We start from the raw sequence: 14,673 nt of genomic DNA on the forward strand, positions 1-14,673 counted from the left end.
GGTTCAAACCCCGGCCGGACCACCACTCAGGGTCTTTAAATAACTGAGGAGAAAGTGTTGCCTTTGTAATGACATCTGCAAATGGTTAGACTTTCTAGTCATCTCGGATAAGGACGATAAATCGTAGGCCCGATCTCACAACACGACGCTGAACCCCCCCCCCCCCCCCCCCCATTAAATGCAAACAGTAGGGCATGGAGTTCCGGTGTGCTGGTCTGGGCTTTGTGCTATTTCATGATTTCATGGATTGGGTAGGTTGGATAAGGTCACTAATGGGCTGATAGTGGCTGCCAGCGGCGCCTATATATGCTGATGTCCGATCTCACCCTTGCATTGAAGTAATGTTAACCGCATTTGAATATGTATACATTAGGAAATCCGGTATATAAATACGATTACCATTACCAATCTGAAATTCACCTTTGAAGCAGCCGGGCAGAGTCCCAGGAGATTTTGACGCATGGGCAGTTCAAACGAAGATTCAAGGGAAGTTTTCCGAAATCTTGATTAACGTAATATTTCACCAAGTACCCAAGATCAAATATGTTAAAACGCTGAAAGGATTTCTTCTCGTTTATTGGTATGTCGTGTGTGTTTTTTTTTTAAAGGCAATTTGAAATAATTCATGAAATAAATTGAAATTTATCTTTCATCTACCTACCTACATTTAAACTATTTCTTTCTGTTCAGCTTCAATATTAAACCATTTTAATTTAGTACAGAACACTATATTACTAACAAGCATACCTATACATTTCTTTCCGATTTTTGTACCTACAGCTTCATAGATGTACGGATTACCTGACAAAATTTGATAACTTATTAAGATTTCCATTGTAATGAGGGAGAGAGGGGATCTCCAAGTAAACGTTTTTTTTTTTTTCTTTATCAAATTACTTTTCAACGAAGGAGAAAATACGTATTTTTTTAAATTTAAGTTATTTCATCAGTTTAAGAACAGTTTTTGAAAGTATATTCTATCGTCTGGAGTATTATACCAGGCATTTAAATAAACTTCTTTCTGACAGGGACACGTTCATATAACTTGAAAAGAAATTGCTATTAGCAATTTTAAAATTTTCCTCCGAGTATGCCTTGTATAATATCCACTATTTCCCGCCAAACCTGTTCTGGCGGGAAAGGAATCCAATTTTCGAATAAGCTAACTATTGACAAAAAGGCGTACAAAGTATAGAAGCTAACCCTACTTTCCGATTTTTCAAAGAGCGTTTCATACCCGATAAAATTTCTTTCTACTTAACAATTAGATAGCTGATGATAGCTGATAGCCCGAATCAGCTATCACGCATAGAAATCTCGAGCTCATAATCTAATTGCTTTAGCATAAATCTAGTAGCCGTTCAAAATTTGACAAGTAAATTATCCAAATCCTCCTCACAGACACTTCGAAAACACGAAGAAGCGAGCTGAATTTTGTTGACAACTGCTACTAACTATCTATCACAGAATAGATATCGGGTACCGTAGCCAACTGCAGAGAACGGCATTCGTAATAGAACGCTAGTAGATTTATACTAAATCCCAATATAATTTTCGTTAATAAGTATTAAGTATCTGCTTCTGAATAGTTGCTAGAGATGAAATCGTTCCCGCACCTTTTCTGCAACCATTTTTGCAATGGCCAAAGATGACGTGGCCCCGGGGGAAGGCGCATTTCTCACATGCAGCACTCGGCTCCCTATCTCCCCTGCACCTCCGTCGAACACGAAGTCCTCCACTAAATTCCCCTCACGGTCCATGGCCTGGGCACGAACTCCTGCTGGGCCTCTGATTGGTCGAGGAAAAATATCAGAGAATAATAATTCCCAGTAATTTTCAGACGATAACTTACGAAATTTAAACCAAAGATAGATTCTTACCTCTCAACATCCTGAACCTTAAGGCTGGGTACATATCTCTGAAGTTGTTTGACTTGCGCAGATTTAATAATTCCACGGTAATATTCCCCAACACCGAACGAGAAATACTGGAACATTAGCTTTCTAAGACCACTGAAACACAAATTTAAAAAAAAGATAAATTCGCTCTCACCAAGTTAAACACTGAGTCAGTCATTTTATTTAACGTTTGCACTGTGTTTGGAAAGTAAATTACTATTCAGAAATAACAAGTTTCTATAGCAACATACCGATATCCTAATGCATCTGTCAAGTCCTTAACATTGACATCTGTCAGTTTGTATCCTTCACGAGCAAATGCCAAAACAGCATTGGGTCCAAGCCACACGCTGCCATCGATGCGCGGGGTAAAGTGGACTCCAAGGAATGGAAAGTTGGGGTCTGGTACCTAATAAGAGAAGAGAAATAATAGTCTGTGCTCAGCCTTTTTTTTTTTTTTTTAAGAAAAATAGCAAAACATTTTGTAACGCTGCGAACTGCCAAGGTGTTTGGGTTCGGCAATAAAGAAAGAAAGAAATATGTGTTTGACAAGGTTGTAAGCAGTTTTGAAGAGGAACTGGCAATGAACCTTGTACAGACAAGAAAGCAAACGCAGAGTATGCAGGCTAACGAAGCAAAAATTAAAAGATGGACAAAAAACTGTACCTTGAATTCTGTAACCCTTTGTACGGTTTAAAAGAGTGCGTTCCCATGGTTACAAATCCCCAAATTTACCACTAATTTATTGCTTGTGTCAAAGTCGAAGACAATCTTCGCTCGTCATAAACTGAATGCAGTTAGGGTAGTGAGCGGTTGTCTTACTTCAAAGAAATGTGATGTTATGCTTTAAGCCTGGTGAATAAATGATAAAGGCATTTTTTTTTTCTGTAAGTGGCACACGCCTACTCGGAAAAAGAAAATTCGAGATCTCCCGACAAGGAACACGCCTGTGTCGCTGGCTGAAAATATGGCCCTAACAAAGGGTTATAATAAAAATACCGCTAAGTATGAATATATCCCCAAGTGTGACCACATAAATAAGTTTTTGAGCAGAGTCTTCATTCGATCAGTGCTGTCCATTTTGCGATATTATAGCCGTGGATAATTTTTGAGAATTTCTCAAAGGTGATTTAAAGCTCGTGATTTCTTGACAATGTAACGTATCTCAGCGATTTTTCCTCTGAGAAAACGGTAATTTAATATTTGTATGTGATGTGTTAGTCTGAAATGTCAGCCGTCTATTCCCCCTAACACGCCCCTTGTGGGTTAGGGGGAGGAGTCGGCTGATATTTCAGACTAGTACTGAATGTGTTTATGTATTTTGACTTGACTGCTTGTTTGAAGGATTAAAACTAAGGCGACAGAGAGGGGGCTCTGAATTTACGGCAATTATTTTGAACGGCTAAATACACAAGCAATTTTGAACAGCTGACTTCTTATTCAATAAAACGTTATTAAAAAGGTTTTTTTTACACCTCCAAACCACTAATGTATTATACAAAAATCATCAAGAATATCACGGAAGCCATTAACTTGTCCACGGTGATCTGTAAAAATGTGGAGCTATTTGATTGGTGACGACCGATGATGAAAGCGCACCAAAATAGAATTAATGCACAAGAAAAATCTCGTTGCATAAAACTAAATAAACTACCCTGGAAGTGCTGGGCATCATTCGTTCTCTTTAGCCTTTGATGCTATTTTATAACGAAGTTTTCAACAATCCGAGCATGATGAACCTCTTCGAAGCTATTCTGTTCACGGTTTTCGTAACAGCACTTGCAAACTCGACGGAAAAATCTAAATGTAACGTAAATAACAATTACAACAGCTTCTACGCCGGACCAAACTGCAAGAAAATCGAGCAACAGCTGGCAGAAATTCAACAAGAAATCAGGGCGCTCAAAAGAAACGAAACTGGAGGCTCTGATGGAAAAGGTTTGTATTTTTTGTCCACTGTTAATTCCACTTTACCAGTCTTTTCTACTTGCCAGAAATCTCACTTGTTTAATCCATGCGTCTAATTTTCTATATTGACCCAAGTTGACCCAATTTGCAACTTCGTCCTTTCTCTTTGGAAATAATTCACTTTGTCAGCACATGCACTTTTCATCGCCTGTTAGCTTCGTTACACAGTTTTAAAGAAAATTATTTATCACGTTGAAAAAAAAAAGACGGTTTTCGTGATCTCGTCAAGTAAAAGTTTGGGATGATAATTTTACTCATAAAGTATTTCCACTTCTTTCCTTGTGTCATCGTTTGCCAGCCTTCTTGTCTACTTTTCAGTTTACAAGAACTGCGCCGAAGTTTACAAGTCCGGGGAAAAGATTAACGGAGTCTACAAAATCGATCCCGATGGCCTGGGTGAATTTGAAGTGTTCTGTGATCACAACACAGCTGGTGGAGGTTGGACAGTGTTTCAGAAGAGACGGGATGGCTCCGTAGATTTCTTCCGCGCTTGGGATTCCTACAAACGCGGCTTCGATAATCTGAACGGCGAGTTTTGGCTCGGATTGGACAAGATTCACCGCCTGACTGTAAGCAGCAGTAACAAGCTTCGCGTTGACGTGGAAGATATTCATGGCAAAAAAGCATTTGCAGAGTACAGTTCATTCACTGTGGCAAGCGAGAGGGCAAAATACCAGCTGAGTTTGGGTAGTTATTCAGGTACGATAAACTCTGTTGATTCTATCAGTTCAGTTAAGCATAATATTTAATATTCTAAATAAAATTGTTACCTGCCAAATATATATCGCTTAACTTTCAATTAAACCAAATCGTTTTCCAGTTGCATTGAGTTTCAAAACCACTGAATTAGCAGGAGAGAAACTAGCAAATTTACGGCCTGGCCTACCTTGGAACTTGTTATAGATCGTTTTAAATATCCACGGGTTTTATTCATTTTTTGGAAGACCTTATGGACAACAAAAAACAACAAAGAACCTAAACAGCCTAAACACATGGAAGCTAATAAAATTAATTTGATGTGTGCTCTGACAAGTTGAAAGACGTGTTTCTTGGATAAATCTTATAACCACAGAAATGTTTTGTAATCTCAAGTAAAAAATACAATTAATGTAACTTGAATTTCACTTAGGGAATTAGTAGTTGCTTTCAAAATCATTCCTCGCGTGTCTCAAATGAAGATTTACACCTTTTCACAAGACCAAATTCACGCTATTTTTTTTCCCCTGTTTTTAGGCACGGCTAGTGATTCCTTTGGTTATCATCGTGGCCAAGCATTTACAACCAAGGATCGCGATAATGACAAGTACGGAGGCAACTGTGCTGTGCTTTGTAAGGGCGCCTGGTGGTACAACAGTTGTCGCTATTCCAACCTGAATGGCCTGTATCTTAATGGCAAGATCAGTGGTCAAGCAATGGACTGGTACAAGTGGAAAAATTCCCATTACTCTGTCAAGAGCTCTGAGATGAAGATACGTCTAGAGAAGTTTTAAGATTCTGTGTCTTTCTTCACGTCCAGTGAAACACTCATTTGAGGGAATCAAGGCTTAAGGATTTAAGGTACTTCTGCTTGAGTTTTCGTTGCACTGCTGATTTTTGTAACCAGACGACTATACTTGTAATCTCGCGAGCGAACTTTTCTCGGTTTGCATTTGTTTAAAATTGTGAGAAACTTTTAAAAACAAGAAATTTCCTACGATTATGGCAGCACTATTGCTGAGTCATTACTGGCCTCTCAATTCAACAGTGTGGATACAAATATTGTATTCTGCGCATTAAACACGATTTAGTTTTAATGGTGCTGTAAAAGGAATGCTTTAATAAAACGCTAAGGTGATCAAGACCTGCATTAATTTCTATCGTGTTTTCTTTTGTCTTCAGTATATAGTCATGTCACTTCCCTGTTTTAGACCCCTGAAATCGAAATGTTTTTCTTTTGAATGACTGTGTCTGACAGTGAAATCCTGCAGTGTGAAAACAGCTATTGAGTAGTTCTTTTCTGTTAAGGCTGTAAAACGGGGGAAGGGAGGGAGGGACCATTAACCATTCGAACTCAAGTTATTGAACCATATTTTCCCACGGTTCGTGTGCTTCTATAATCAGATCAGCTATATTGAGTCTGTGGATGAGATTCTAAATTGTGACCATTCAAATGAAAGCTACTGAGCAGCACTTTCCTGTGGTGCTGTTCATTATGCTGTACAAACTGGTTCTAACTTTTCAGTCTATGGATAAAATACTTAAGTGTGGCCATTCAAAAGAAAGCTACTGAGCAGTACTTTCCTGTGGTGCTTTTCGTTATGCTATACAAGATGGCTTTGACGTTTTTGTCTGTGGATAAAATCTTTCAAAAAAAGGTGACCGTCCATATACCACTGATTAGTTCTTTTTAGCTGTGGCACAGTTAACCGATTCTTTGACATCAACAGCAAACAGTCCTTTTACACCAAACTTTCCAAGTGACATACAAAACAAATCTTTCCATTGACTAAGAGATTTCACGTTCTTGTCGCCATGGTACAATCCGACGCCCTCTGAAAAAAATAGACTTGTATGACTATGGGCAGCCTAAGTTCACAATGAGAAAACACGAACGTTATGGATTTATACCCTTTGGATGAAAATTTTTCCTTTCTCAAAATGATATAATATCGCTGTAGTTGACCAAAATCGAAGTGGGGTTGCTTTTGTATTTTTGTGTAATCAGCGTCCGCAAGTAGTAGTCCAGTCAATCTATGAAATACAGATGGTCATGATCAAACTAACGTTTTCCCCACTTCCAACATACTATAAACCTCCAAAATCCGTTTGGTGGAACTTGTCAAAATTAAGCCTTTTCAAAATTTTGAATGCAGTTAAATCATAGTTTTAAAGGAAAAGAAGCTCGGATAAGGTCAAAACTACTCATAGGGGTTTCGTGTGGCTTAAAAATGACAAATTTCCCTCGAATTTGAAACACGAAAACATCAAACATGTTTGGAGCCTTTTGCATGGGGGACCATGTAGACCAAAAAAAACTTTTTTGTGCAAACAACCTTGGCGTAATTTATTTTCATTTCTTCTTTTAGTGAGCGAGCAAGTCGTTCGAGCGTTTGAGGGAGGTCCCCACAGTTACTTGAAAGGCTGGATTCCCCTCTGTTTTGTTTTGTTTATAATGGACTACGTCACCCAAGGCGCATGCGCGCATTGATTAGAAGCACTTTTAAATCGTTGGCCCAACTTTTTCAAATACCGTCGGAGAGTTCAGCAAGCTGTTTTCATCTGTTTGAATCGCGTTCATCTTCAGAAAGTTAGGTGAATGTTTTATTTACAAAACGTTCTTTAGTAATTACAGAAGCTGTTTGTTGCAATATTTTTGAAAGCTTTTACAACGGCGAAAAAGCAAAAATCCTGCGACGAGTTGTATGTAAATTAGCCTCAACAAGCCTCTTACGCATGTGCCCCAGCTGACCCTTTAACGCCGCAAAAAATAGATTAAAATTAAAATTAAAATTGAATTAAGCGCATTATAAAACAAAGTCACCCTTTCTACAATTTAAAAGAGTTCGTTGCCATTATTAAAAATCACCGAATTTAACACAAATTTATGCCTTTTGTCCAGAGTCGAAGACAATCTTTCGCTCGTCATAAACTGAATACAGTTAGGGTAGTGAGTGGCTGTGCTTAGGCAAACAAAGGGTTATATTAAAAGAAATGTGATGTTATGTTTTAGGCCTGGTGAATAAATGATAGAGGTATTTTTTTAGTCAGTTGCACAGGCCTACTCGGGAAAGGAAGATCTGAGTGCTCCCAACAGGGAGCACGGCTGTGACGCGCGCTGGAAACATGGCTCTAACAAAGGGTTATAATAAAAACAAGTATGAATGCATTATCGCTGTGGATAAAATCACCAAGTGTGACCACATAAATAAGTTATTGGGTAGTGATTTCCTTCAACTTGTACTGTCCGTTTTCTGATATTATAGCCGTCGACAGTTTTTGAGAATTTTCTCGTGATTTCTTGACAATGTAAGAAATCTCAGCGATTTTTGCTCTGAGAAAACGGTAATTTAATATTTGTATCTAACGCGTTTATGTATTTTGACTTATTTTATGTGCTCGTTGGATGTGTTTGCTATGTTAATTACAAGACAGTGATTGTTTGTCCAAAGGATTAAAACTAAGGCGACAGAGATAGGGCTCTGAATTAACGGCAATTATTTTGGCAATTGTGAACAGCTGACTTCTTATTCAAAAAAACGTTATTCGAAGAGTTTTTTTACATCTCCAAACCACTAATTTATTATACAAAAATCATCATGAAAATCACGGAAGCCATTTACTTGTCAACGGGGATCTGTAAAAATGTGGAGCTATTTGATTGGTGACGATCGATGATGAAAGCGCTCCAAAATAGAATTAAGCACAAGAAAAATCTCGTTGCATAAACTGAAAGTGCTGGGCATCATTCGTTCTCTTTAGCCTTTGCTGCTATTTTATAACGAAGTTTTCAAACATCTGAGCATAATGAACCTCTTCGAAGCTATTCTGTTCGCGGTTTTCATAACAGCACTTGCAAACTCGTCGGTGAAACCCACCAAAAGTACTGAGACAGACAAATCTAAATGTAACGTAAATAACAATTACAACAGCTTCTACGCCGGACCAAACTACAAGAAAATCGAGCAACAGCTGGCAGAAATTCAACAAGAAATCAGGGCGCTGAAAAGAAACGAAACTGGAGGCTCTGGTGGAAAAGGTTTGTATTTTTTTGTCCACTGTTAATTCCATTTTACCATTCTTTTCTACTTGCCTGAAATCTCGCTTGTTTAATTCACGCGTCTAATTTTTTATATTGACCCAAGTTGAAATTTTTAAACAGCGCAAAGGGGCAACTTGGTCTTTCAGTCTCTTTGGAAATAATTCACTTTGTCAGCACACGCACTTTTCATCGCCTGTTCGCTTCGTTACACAGTTTTAAAGAAAATTATTAATCACGTTGAAAAAAGAAAACAGTTTTGGTGATCTCATCAAGTAAAAGTTTGAGACGATAATTTTACTCATTAAGTATTTCCAATGCTTTCCTTGTGTCATCGTTTGCCAGCCTTCTTGTCTACTTTTCAGTTTACAAGAACTGCGCCGAAGTTTACAAGTCCGGGGAAAAGATTAACGGAGTCTACAAAATCGACCCCGATGGTCTGGGTGAATTTGAAGTGTTCTGTGATCACAAAACAACTGGCGGAGGTTGGACGGTGTTTCAGAAGAGACAGGATGGCTCCGTAGATTTCTACCGCGCTTGGGATGCCTACAAACGCGGCTTCGGTAATCTGAACGGCGAGTTTTGGCTCGGATTGGACAAGATTCACCGCCTGACTGTAAGCAGCAGTAACAAGCTTCGCGTTGACGTAGAAGACATTCATGGCAAAAAGGCATTTGCAGAGTACAGTTCATTTACTGTGGCAAGCGAGAGGGCAAAATACCAGCTGAGTTTGGGTAGTTATTCAGGTACACTAAACTCTGTTGATTCTATGAGTTCTGCTAAACGTATTATTTAACTATTAAAGTAAAATTGATAATGCAAAATATATCGCTTAATTTTCAATTGAACTGAATCGTTGTCTAGTTGCAATGAGTTGAATGGGTAGGAGAGAAACTAGCCAATTTACAGCAGTTTGGAACTCGTTAACTGATCCCCGCGGTGTTTATGTCACTTGTTCGGAAACCTTACTGGAAAAAAACCAAGGACTTAAACAGCACAACGAAAGTAATAAAGTGAATTTTATGTGTACCCTGACCAGTTGAAAGAGGATTTTCTTGGATAACTCTTGGAACCACAGTAAACATTTTGTACGCTTTCGTAAAAAGTGAAATCAGCTACAACTTAAATGTCGCTTAGGTAACTGGTAGATTATATCTAAGGCGTTTCTCGAAGCGTGTCTCAAATAAAGATTTACACCTTTTCACAAGATCGTGAACAAATCCTATCTCCATTTTGTTTTGTTTGTTATTATTATTATTATTTTTTTTTTTTTTTTCAGGTACTGCTGGTGATTCCCTTGCTCATCATCGTGGCCAAGCATTTACCACAAAGGATCGCGATAATGACAATGGTGATGCCAACTGTGCTGTGCTTTATAAGGGCGCTTGGTGGTACAACAGGTGCCACAATTCCAACCTGAATGGCCTGTATCTTAACGGCAAGACCAGTGATAAAGGAATGGTCTGGTACTACTGGAAAAATGCCCAATACTCTGTCAAGAGCTCTGAGATGAAGATACGTCCAGAGAAGTTTTGAGATTCTGTGCCTCGTACTTTACGTCAAGTGAAACACTTATTTTAGGGAATCGTGCAAGGCTTAAGGATTTAAGGGTGCTTCTGCTTGAGTTTTCATTGCGCTGCTGATTTTTGTAACCAGACGACTATACTTGTAATCTCACAAGCGAACTTTTTGCGGTTTGCATTTGTGTAAAACTGTGAGAAACTTTTAAAAACAAGAAATTTCCTACGATTACATGACCACTATTGCTGAGTCATTGCTGGCCTCTTAGTTCAACTGTGCGGATACAAATATTGTATTCTGTGTTCATTAAATCATTTACGCGAAAAACTCTTTGTGATCAAAACACGATTTAGTGTTAATGGTGCTTTAAAAGGGATGCTTCAATAAAACGCTAAGGTGATCAAGACCTGGATTAATTTCTATCGTTTTTTCTTTTGTCTTTAGTATATAGTCATGTCACTTCCCAATTTCAGACCCCTGAAATCGAAATGTTTTTCTTTTAAATGACTGTGTCTGACAGTAAAATCCTGCAGTGTGAAAACAGCTATTAAGTAGTTCTTTTCTGTTAAGGCTGTAAAATGGGGGAAGGGAGGGAGGGACCATTAACCATTGGAATTCAAGTTATGGAGACATAATTTCCCACGGTTCTTGATACTCTACAATTAACTGTTGAGTCTGTGGATGGAATTCCAAAGTGTGACCATTCAAATGAAAGCTACTAAGCAGTACTTTCCAGTGGTGCTGTTTATTATGCTGTACAAAGTGGTTCTGACTTTTCAGTCTGTGGATAAAATACTAAAGTGTGGCCATTCAAAAGAAAGCTATTGACCAGTACTTTCCTGTGGTGCTGTTTATTATGCTGTACAAACTGGTTCTAACTTTTGAGTTTTGTGGAAGAAGTCCTTAAATGTGACCATTCAAATGAAAGCTACTGAGCAGTACTTTGCCGTGGCGCTTTTCATTAAGCTGTACAAGGTGGCTTTCACGTTTTTATCTGTGGATTAAATCTTAAAACTGTGACCGTCCATATACCACTGACACTAGTTCTTTTTAGCTGTGGTGCAGTTCACTGATTCTTTGGCATCAACAGCAAACCGTCCTATTACACCAATTTTTTCCAGCTGACATAACAAACAAATCTTTCCACTGACTAAGATATTTCACGTTCTTGTCGGCATGGTACAATCCGACGCCCTCTGGAAAAAATAGATTCGTATGACCACAGGCAGCCTAAGTTCACAATGAGAAAACACGAACGTAATGGTAATATAGCCTTCGGATGAAAAATTTTCCTTTCTCAAAATGATAAAATATAGCTGTAGTTCACCAAAATCAAAATGGGGTTGCTTTTGTCTTTTTGTGTAATCAGCATCTGCAAGTAGTAGTCCAGCCAATCTATAGAGACCTTTAGATTCTAGTACGAGTACGACTACGAGTTTCTCCAATAGACAAAGAGCGTGCGCGCCTGAACCAGTGTCATTTTGGCGGGAAAACGAGATAGCTGATGTCATTTTACTTCGAGTTTTTGTAAGAATCTTGTAGTGGCGAAAACGAGTCCTCGAAACGTAGGTGATCTCGTCTTTTTGGAAACACGAAAGGGCTCAACTATCACCATTCAAACCAACTACGTCAAGTTCGTCGTTCGTGAAGAGTGAAATGAAACTTTCTGTGATATATCTGTTCTTAGTACTTCGCTAAAAACTCGAAGTCAAATCTCGTAGTCGTACTCGTACTCGTACTAGAATCTAAAGGTCTCTTATATGAAGTACAGATGGTCATGATCAAACTAACATTTTCCCTACTTCCAACATACTATAAATCTCCAAAATCCGTTTGATGGAACTTGTCAAAATTAAGCTTTTGCAAAACCTGAATGCAGTTAAATCATAGTTTAAAAAAAAAAGAAGCTCAGATAAGGTCAAAACTACTCATAGGGGTTTCGTGTGGCTTGACAATGACAAATTTCCCTCGTGTCTTAAACACGAAAACATCAAACCTGTTTAAAGCCTTTTGCACGGAGGACCATGCAGACAAAAAAAAAAACTCTTTTTGTGCAAACAATCTTGGCGTCATTTATTTTCATTTCTTCTTTTAGTGAGCAAGCAAGTCGTTCGAGCGTTCAAGAGAGGTCCCCACAGTTACTTGAAGGGCTGGATTCGCCTCTGTTTTGTTTTGTTTTGTTTATAATGGACTACGTCACCCAAGGCGCATGCGCGCATTGATGAGAAGCACTTTTAAATCGTTGGCCCAACTTTTTCAAATACCGTCGGAGAGTTCAGCAAGCTGTTTTCATCTGTTTGAATCGCGTTTATATTCAGAAAGTTAGGTGAATGTTTTATTTACAAAACGTTCTTTAGTAATTACAGAAGCTGTTTGTTGCGATATTTTTGAAAGCTTTTACAATGGCGGAAAAGCAAAAATCCTGCGACGAGTTGCATGTAAATTAGCATCAACAAGCCTCTTGCGCATGTGCCCCAGCTGACCCTTTAACGCGGCAAAAAATAAATTAAAATTAAAATTCAATTAAGCCCATTATAAAACAAAGTCACCCTTTCTACAATTTAAAAGAGTTCGTTGCCATTATTAAAAATCACCGAATTTAACACAAATTTATGCCTTTTGTCCAGAAGCGAAGACAATCTTTCGCTCGTCATAAACTGAATACAGTTAGGGTAGTGAGTGGCTGTGCTTAGGCAAACAAAGGGTTATATTAAAAGAAATGTGATGTGATGTTTTAGGCCTGCTGAATAAATGATAGAAGCATTTTTTAGGCACTGACACAGGCATACTCGGGAAAAGAAATCTGAGTGCTCCCAACAGGGCATACGGCTATGACGCTGACTGAAAACATGGCTCTAACAAAGGGTTTCAATAAAAACAAGGATGAATGCATTATCACTGTGGATAAAATCACCAAGTGTGACCACATAAATAAGTGACAGTGATTTCCTTCAACTTGTACTGTCCGTTTTCTGATATTATAGCCGTCGACAATTTTTGAGAATTTGCTCGTGATTTCTTGACAATGTAAGAAATCTCAGCAATTTTTGCTCTGAGAAAACGGTAATTTAATATTTGTACGTAATGTGTTTTTGTATTTTGACTTAATTTGTGTGCTCGTTGAATGTGTTCGCTATGTTAATTACAAGACAGTGATTGTTTGTTTGAAGGATTAAAACTAAGGCGACAAAGATAGGGCTCTGAATTTACGGCAATTATTTTGAACGGCTAAATACACAAGCAATTTACGTTCTTGTCGGCATGGTAGAATCCGACGCCCTCTGGAAAAAATAGACTTACATGACCACGGGCAGCCTAAGTTCACAATGAGAAAACACGAACGTAATGGATTTATACCCTTTGGATAAATTTTTTTTCCTTTCTCAAAATGATATAACATAGCTGTAGTTCACCAAAATCAAAGTGGGATTGCTTTTGTCTTTTTGTGTAATCAGCATCTGCAAGTAGCAGTCCAGCCAATCTATGAAGTACAGATGGTCATGATCAAACTACCTGCAACAGAATTTTTCCCTACTTCCGACATACTATAAATCTCCAAAATCCGTTCGGTGGAACTTGCCAAAATTGAGCTTTTTCAAAATTTTGAATGCAGTTAAATCATAGTTTTAAAAGAAAAGAAGCTCAGATAAGGTGAAAACTACTCATAGGGGTTTCGTGTGGATTAAAAATGACAAATTTACCTCGAGTTTGAAACACGAAAACATCAAACCTGTTTGAAGCATTTTGTACGGGGGACCATGCAGACAAAAAAAAACGTTTTTTGTGCAAACAATCTTGGCGTCATTTATTTTCCTTTCTTCTTTTAGTGAGCTTCGAGTACTTAGAAACAGACGAAGTTAAACTTGATTCTGAGCAATTAAATATGAAACATTCATAAGTTGTTGTGTTTTGGTACTATACAAGTCTACTGCCAGCATCCTGGACATCATGTTTCAGTTACAAGCATTAAATGATCTATGAGAATGATGTATTATTCAGAGTGACACAGGCATTCACGGAAAAGGGAAATCGAACCTAAGACCTTCCGATTACTAGTTCGGATGCTCTATCACTGAGCTACAGGAGACTTGTGGGAGCTAAGGCCATTAAACTAGGTTCATGGGACAAACATCCTGCATACTGATAGGATTTTTAATGTCAATGTGTGGCATATGCGCAGTGGAATAAATAATCTAGTTATTAACTTGTGATGCTAGACGTCAGCATGTTTCACTGAAAAAACACCGACAGCTTTTATAAAATAACGTTAAAATATCAAATGGAAGTGTTTACAATTTTAAACCGCAGATTGACTGGCATAAATTTGTGGCTATTTGTGGCTAGTTTTTGGTTCAACGTTGTTCCTCACAGAAATTCCTTTGGCCTTTTCAGAACGGAAGTGAATACCACAGACAAAGTATACGTGCAGTAAAACGTAGTATCGGGAGGGGGGAGGGGGGAGTAACCCTTTCAAATACTTCCATATACCTATAGCCTGGTAAAGATACTTTTTTCGGGTAGTCTATGATATGGTACCTAGTAAGAGAAGAG

General features: G+C 38.3%; 3 protein-coding genes across 4 annotated transcripts in view; 2 read left to right on the forward strand and 1 right to left on the reverse strand.

Annotated features, from left to right (window-relative positions):
• Positions 1-555: 555 nt before the first annotated feature.
• LOC146478756 (L-2-hydroxyglutarate dehydrogenase, mitochondrial-like) overlaps positions 556-14,673 on the reverse strand; it is a 52,420-nt gene continuing 38,302 nt past the window's right edge. The window contains exons 9-11 of the mRNA XM_085112358.1: positions 2,150-2,307; positions 1,881-2,012; positions 556-1,788 (exon numbers count right to left, since the gene is read on the reverse strand). Of these exons, the coding sequence (XP_084968484.1) occupies positions 1,593-1,788; positions 1,881-2,012; positions 2,150-2,307 (486 nt within the window). The 3' untranslated portion in view covers positions 556-1,592. The remainder of the gene's footprint in view (positions 1,789-1,880; positions 2,013-2,149; positions 2,308-14,673) is intronic.
• On the forward strand, positions 3,288-10,534 carry LOC146478757 (ryncolin-1-like). Of its 2 annotated transcripts, XR_014865162.1 has the most exons (4): positions 3,288-3,836; positions 4,185-4,565; positions 5,100-5,423; positions 10,211-10,534. XR_014865162.1 is itself a non-coding variant. In XM_085112351.1 (3 exons), exons 1-3 carry the CDS (start codon positions 3,593-3,595, stop codon positions 5,354-5,356), a joined length of 882 nt encoding a protein of 293 aa, XP_084968477.1. In that variant the 5' UTR covers positions 3,289-3,592; the 3' UTR covers positions 5,357-5,704. The 2 variants fall into 2 exon arrangements, 1 of the variants encoding a protein (XP_084968477.1); XM_085112351.1 differs by lacking the exon at positions 10,211-10,534 and having other exon boundaries at positions 3,289-3,836; positions 5,100-5,704.
• Positions 8,355-10,534, forward strand: LOC146478758 (ryncolin-1-like). Its single transcript, XM_085112353.1, has 3 exons — positions 8,355-8,601; positions 8,967-9,347; positions 9,881-10,534. The coding sequence occupies exons 1-3, from the start codon at positions 8,370-8,372 to the stop codon at positions 10,135-10,137; spliced, it is 870 nt and encodes a 289-aa protein (XP_084968479.1). The 5' UTR covers positions 8,355-8,369; the 3' UTR covers positions 10,138-10,534.

Source organism: Pavona decussata, unplaced genomic scaffold (genome assembly GCF_977016875.1).
Source record: "Pavona decussata unplaced genomic scaffold, jaPavDecu1.1 SCAFFOLD_64, whole genome shotgun sequence".
Lineage (NCBI taxonomy): Eukaryota > Metazoa > Cnidaria > Anthozoa > Scleractinia > Agariciidae > Pavona > Pavona decussata.

What these genes read in the sequence shown, in the direction of transcription:
- LOC146478758 (XM_085112353.1), top strand. Translation starts at nt 8,370, where the DNA reads ATGAACCTCTTCGAAGCTATTCTGTTCGCGGTTTTCATAACAGCACTT. An exon ending in TGGAGGCTCTGGTGGAAAAG is followed by an intron (nt 8,602 to 8,966) that starts GTTTGTATTTTT and finishes TCTACTTTTCAG; the next exon opens with TTTACAAGAACTGCGCCGAA. An exon ending in GAGTTTGGGTAGTTATTCAG is followed by an intron (nt 9,348 to 9,880) that starts GTACACTAAACT and finishes TTTTTTTTTCAG; the next exon opens with GTACTGCTGGTGATTCCCTT.
- LOC146478757 (XM_085112351.1), top strand. Translation starts at nt 3,593, where the DNA reads ATGCTATTTTATAACGAAGTTTTCAACAATCCGAGCATGATGAACCTC. An exon ending in TGGAGGCTCTGATGGAAAAG is followed by an intron (nt 3,837 to 4,184) that starts GTTTGTATTTTT and finishes TCTACTTTTCAG; the next exon opens with TTTACAAGAACTGCGCCGAA. An exon ending in GAGTTTGGGTAGTTATTCAG is followed by an intron (nt 4,566 to 5,099) that starts GTACGATAAACT and finishes CCCTGTTTTTAG; the next exon opens with GCACGGCTAGTGATTCCTTT.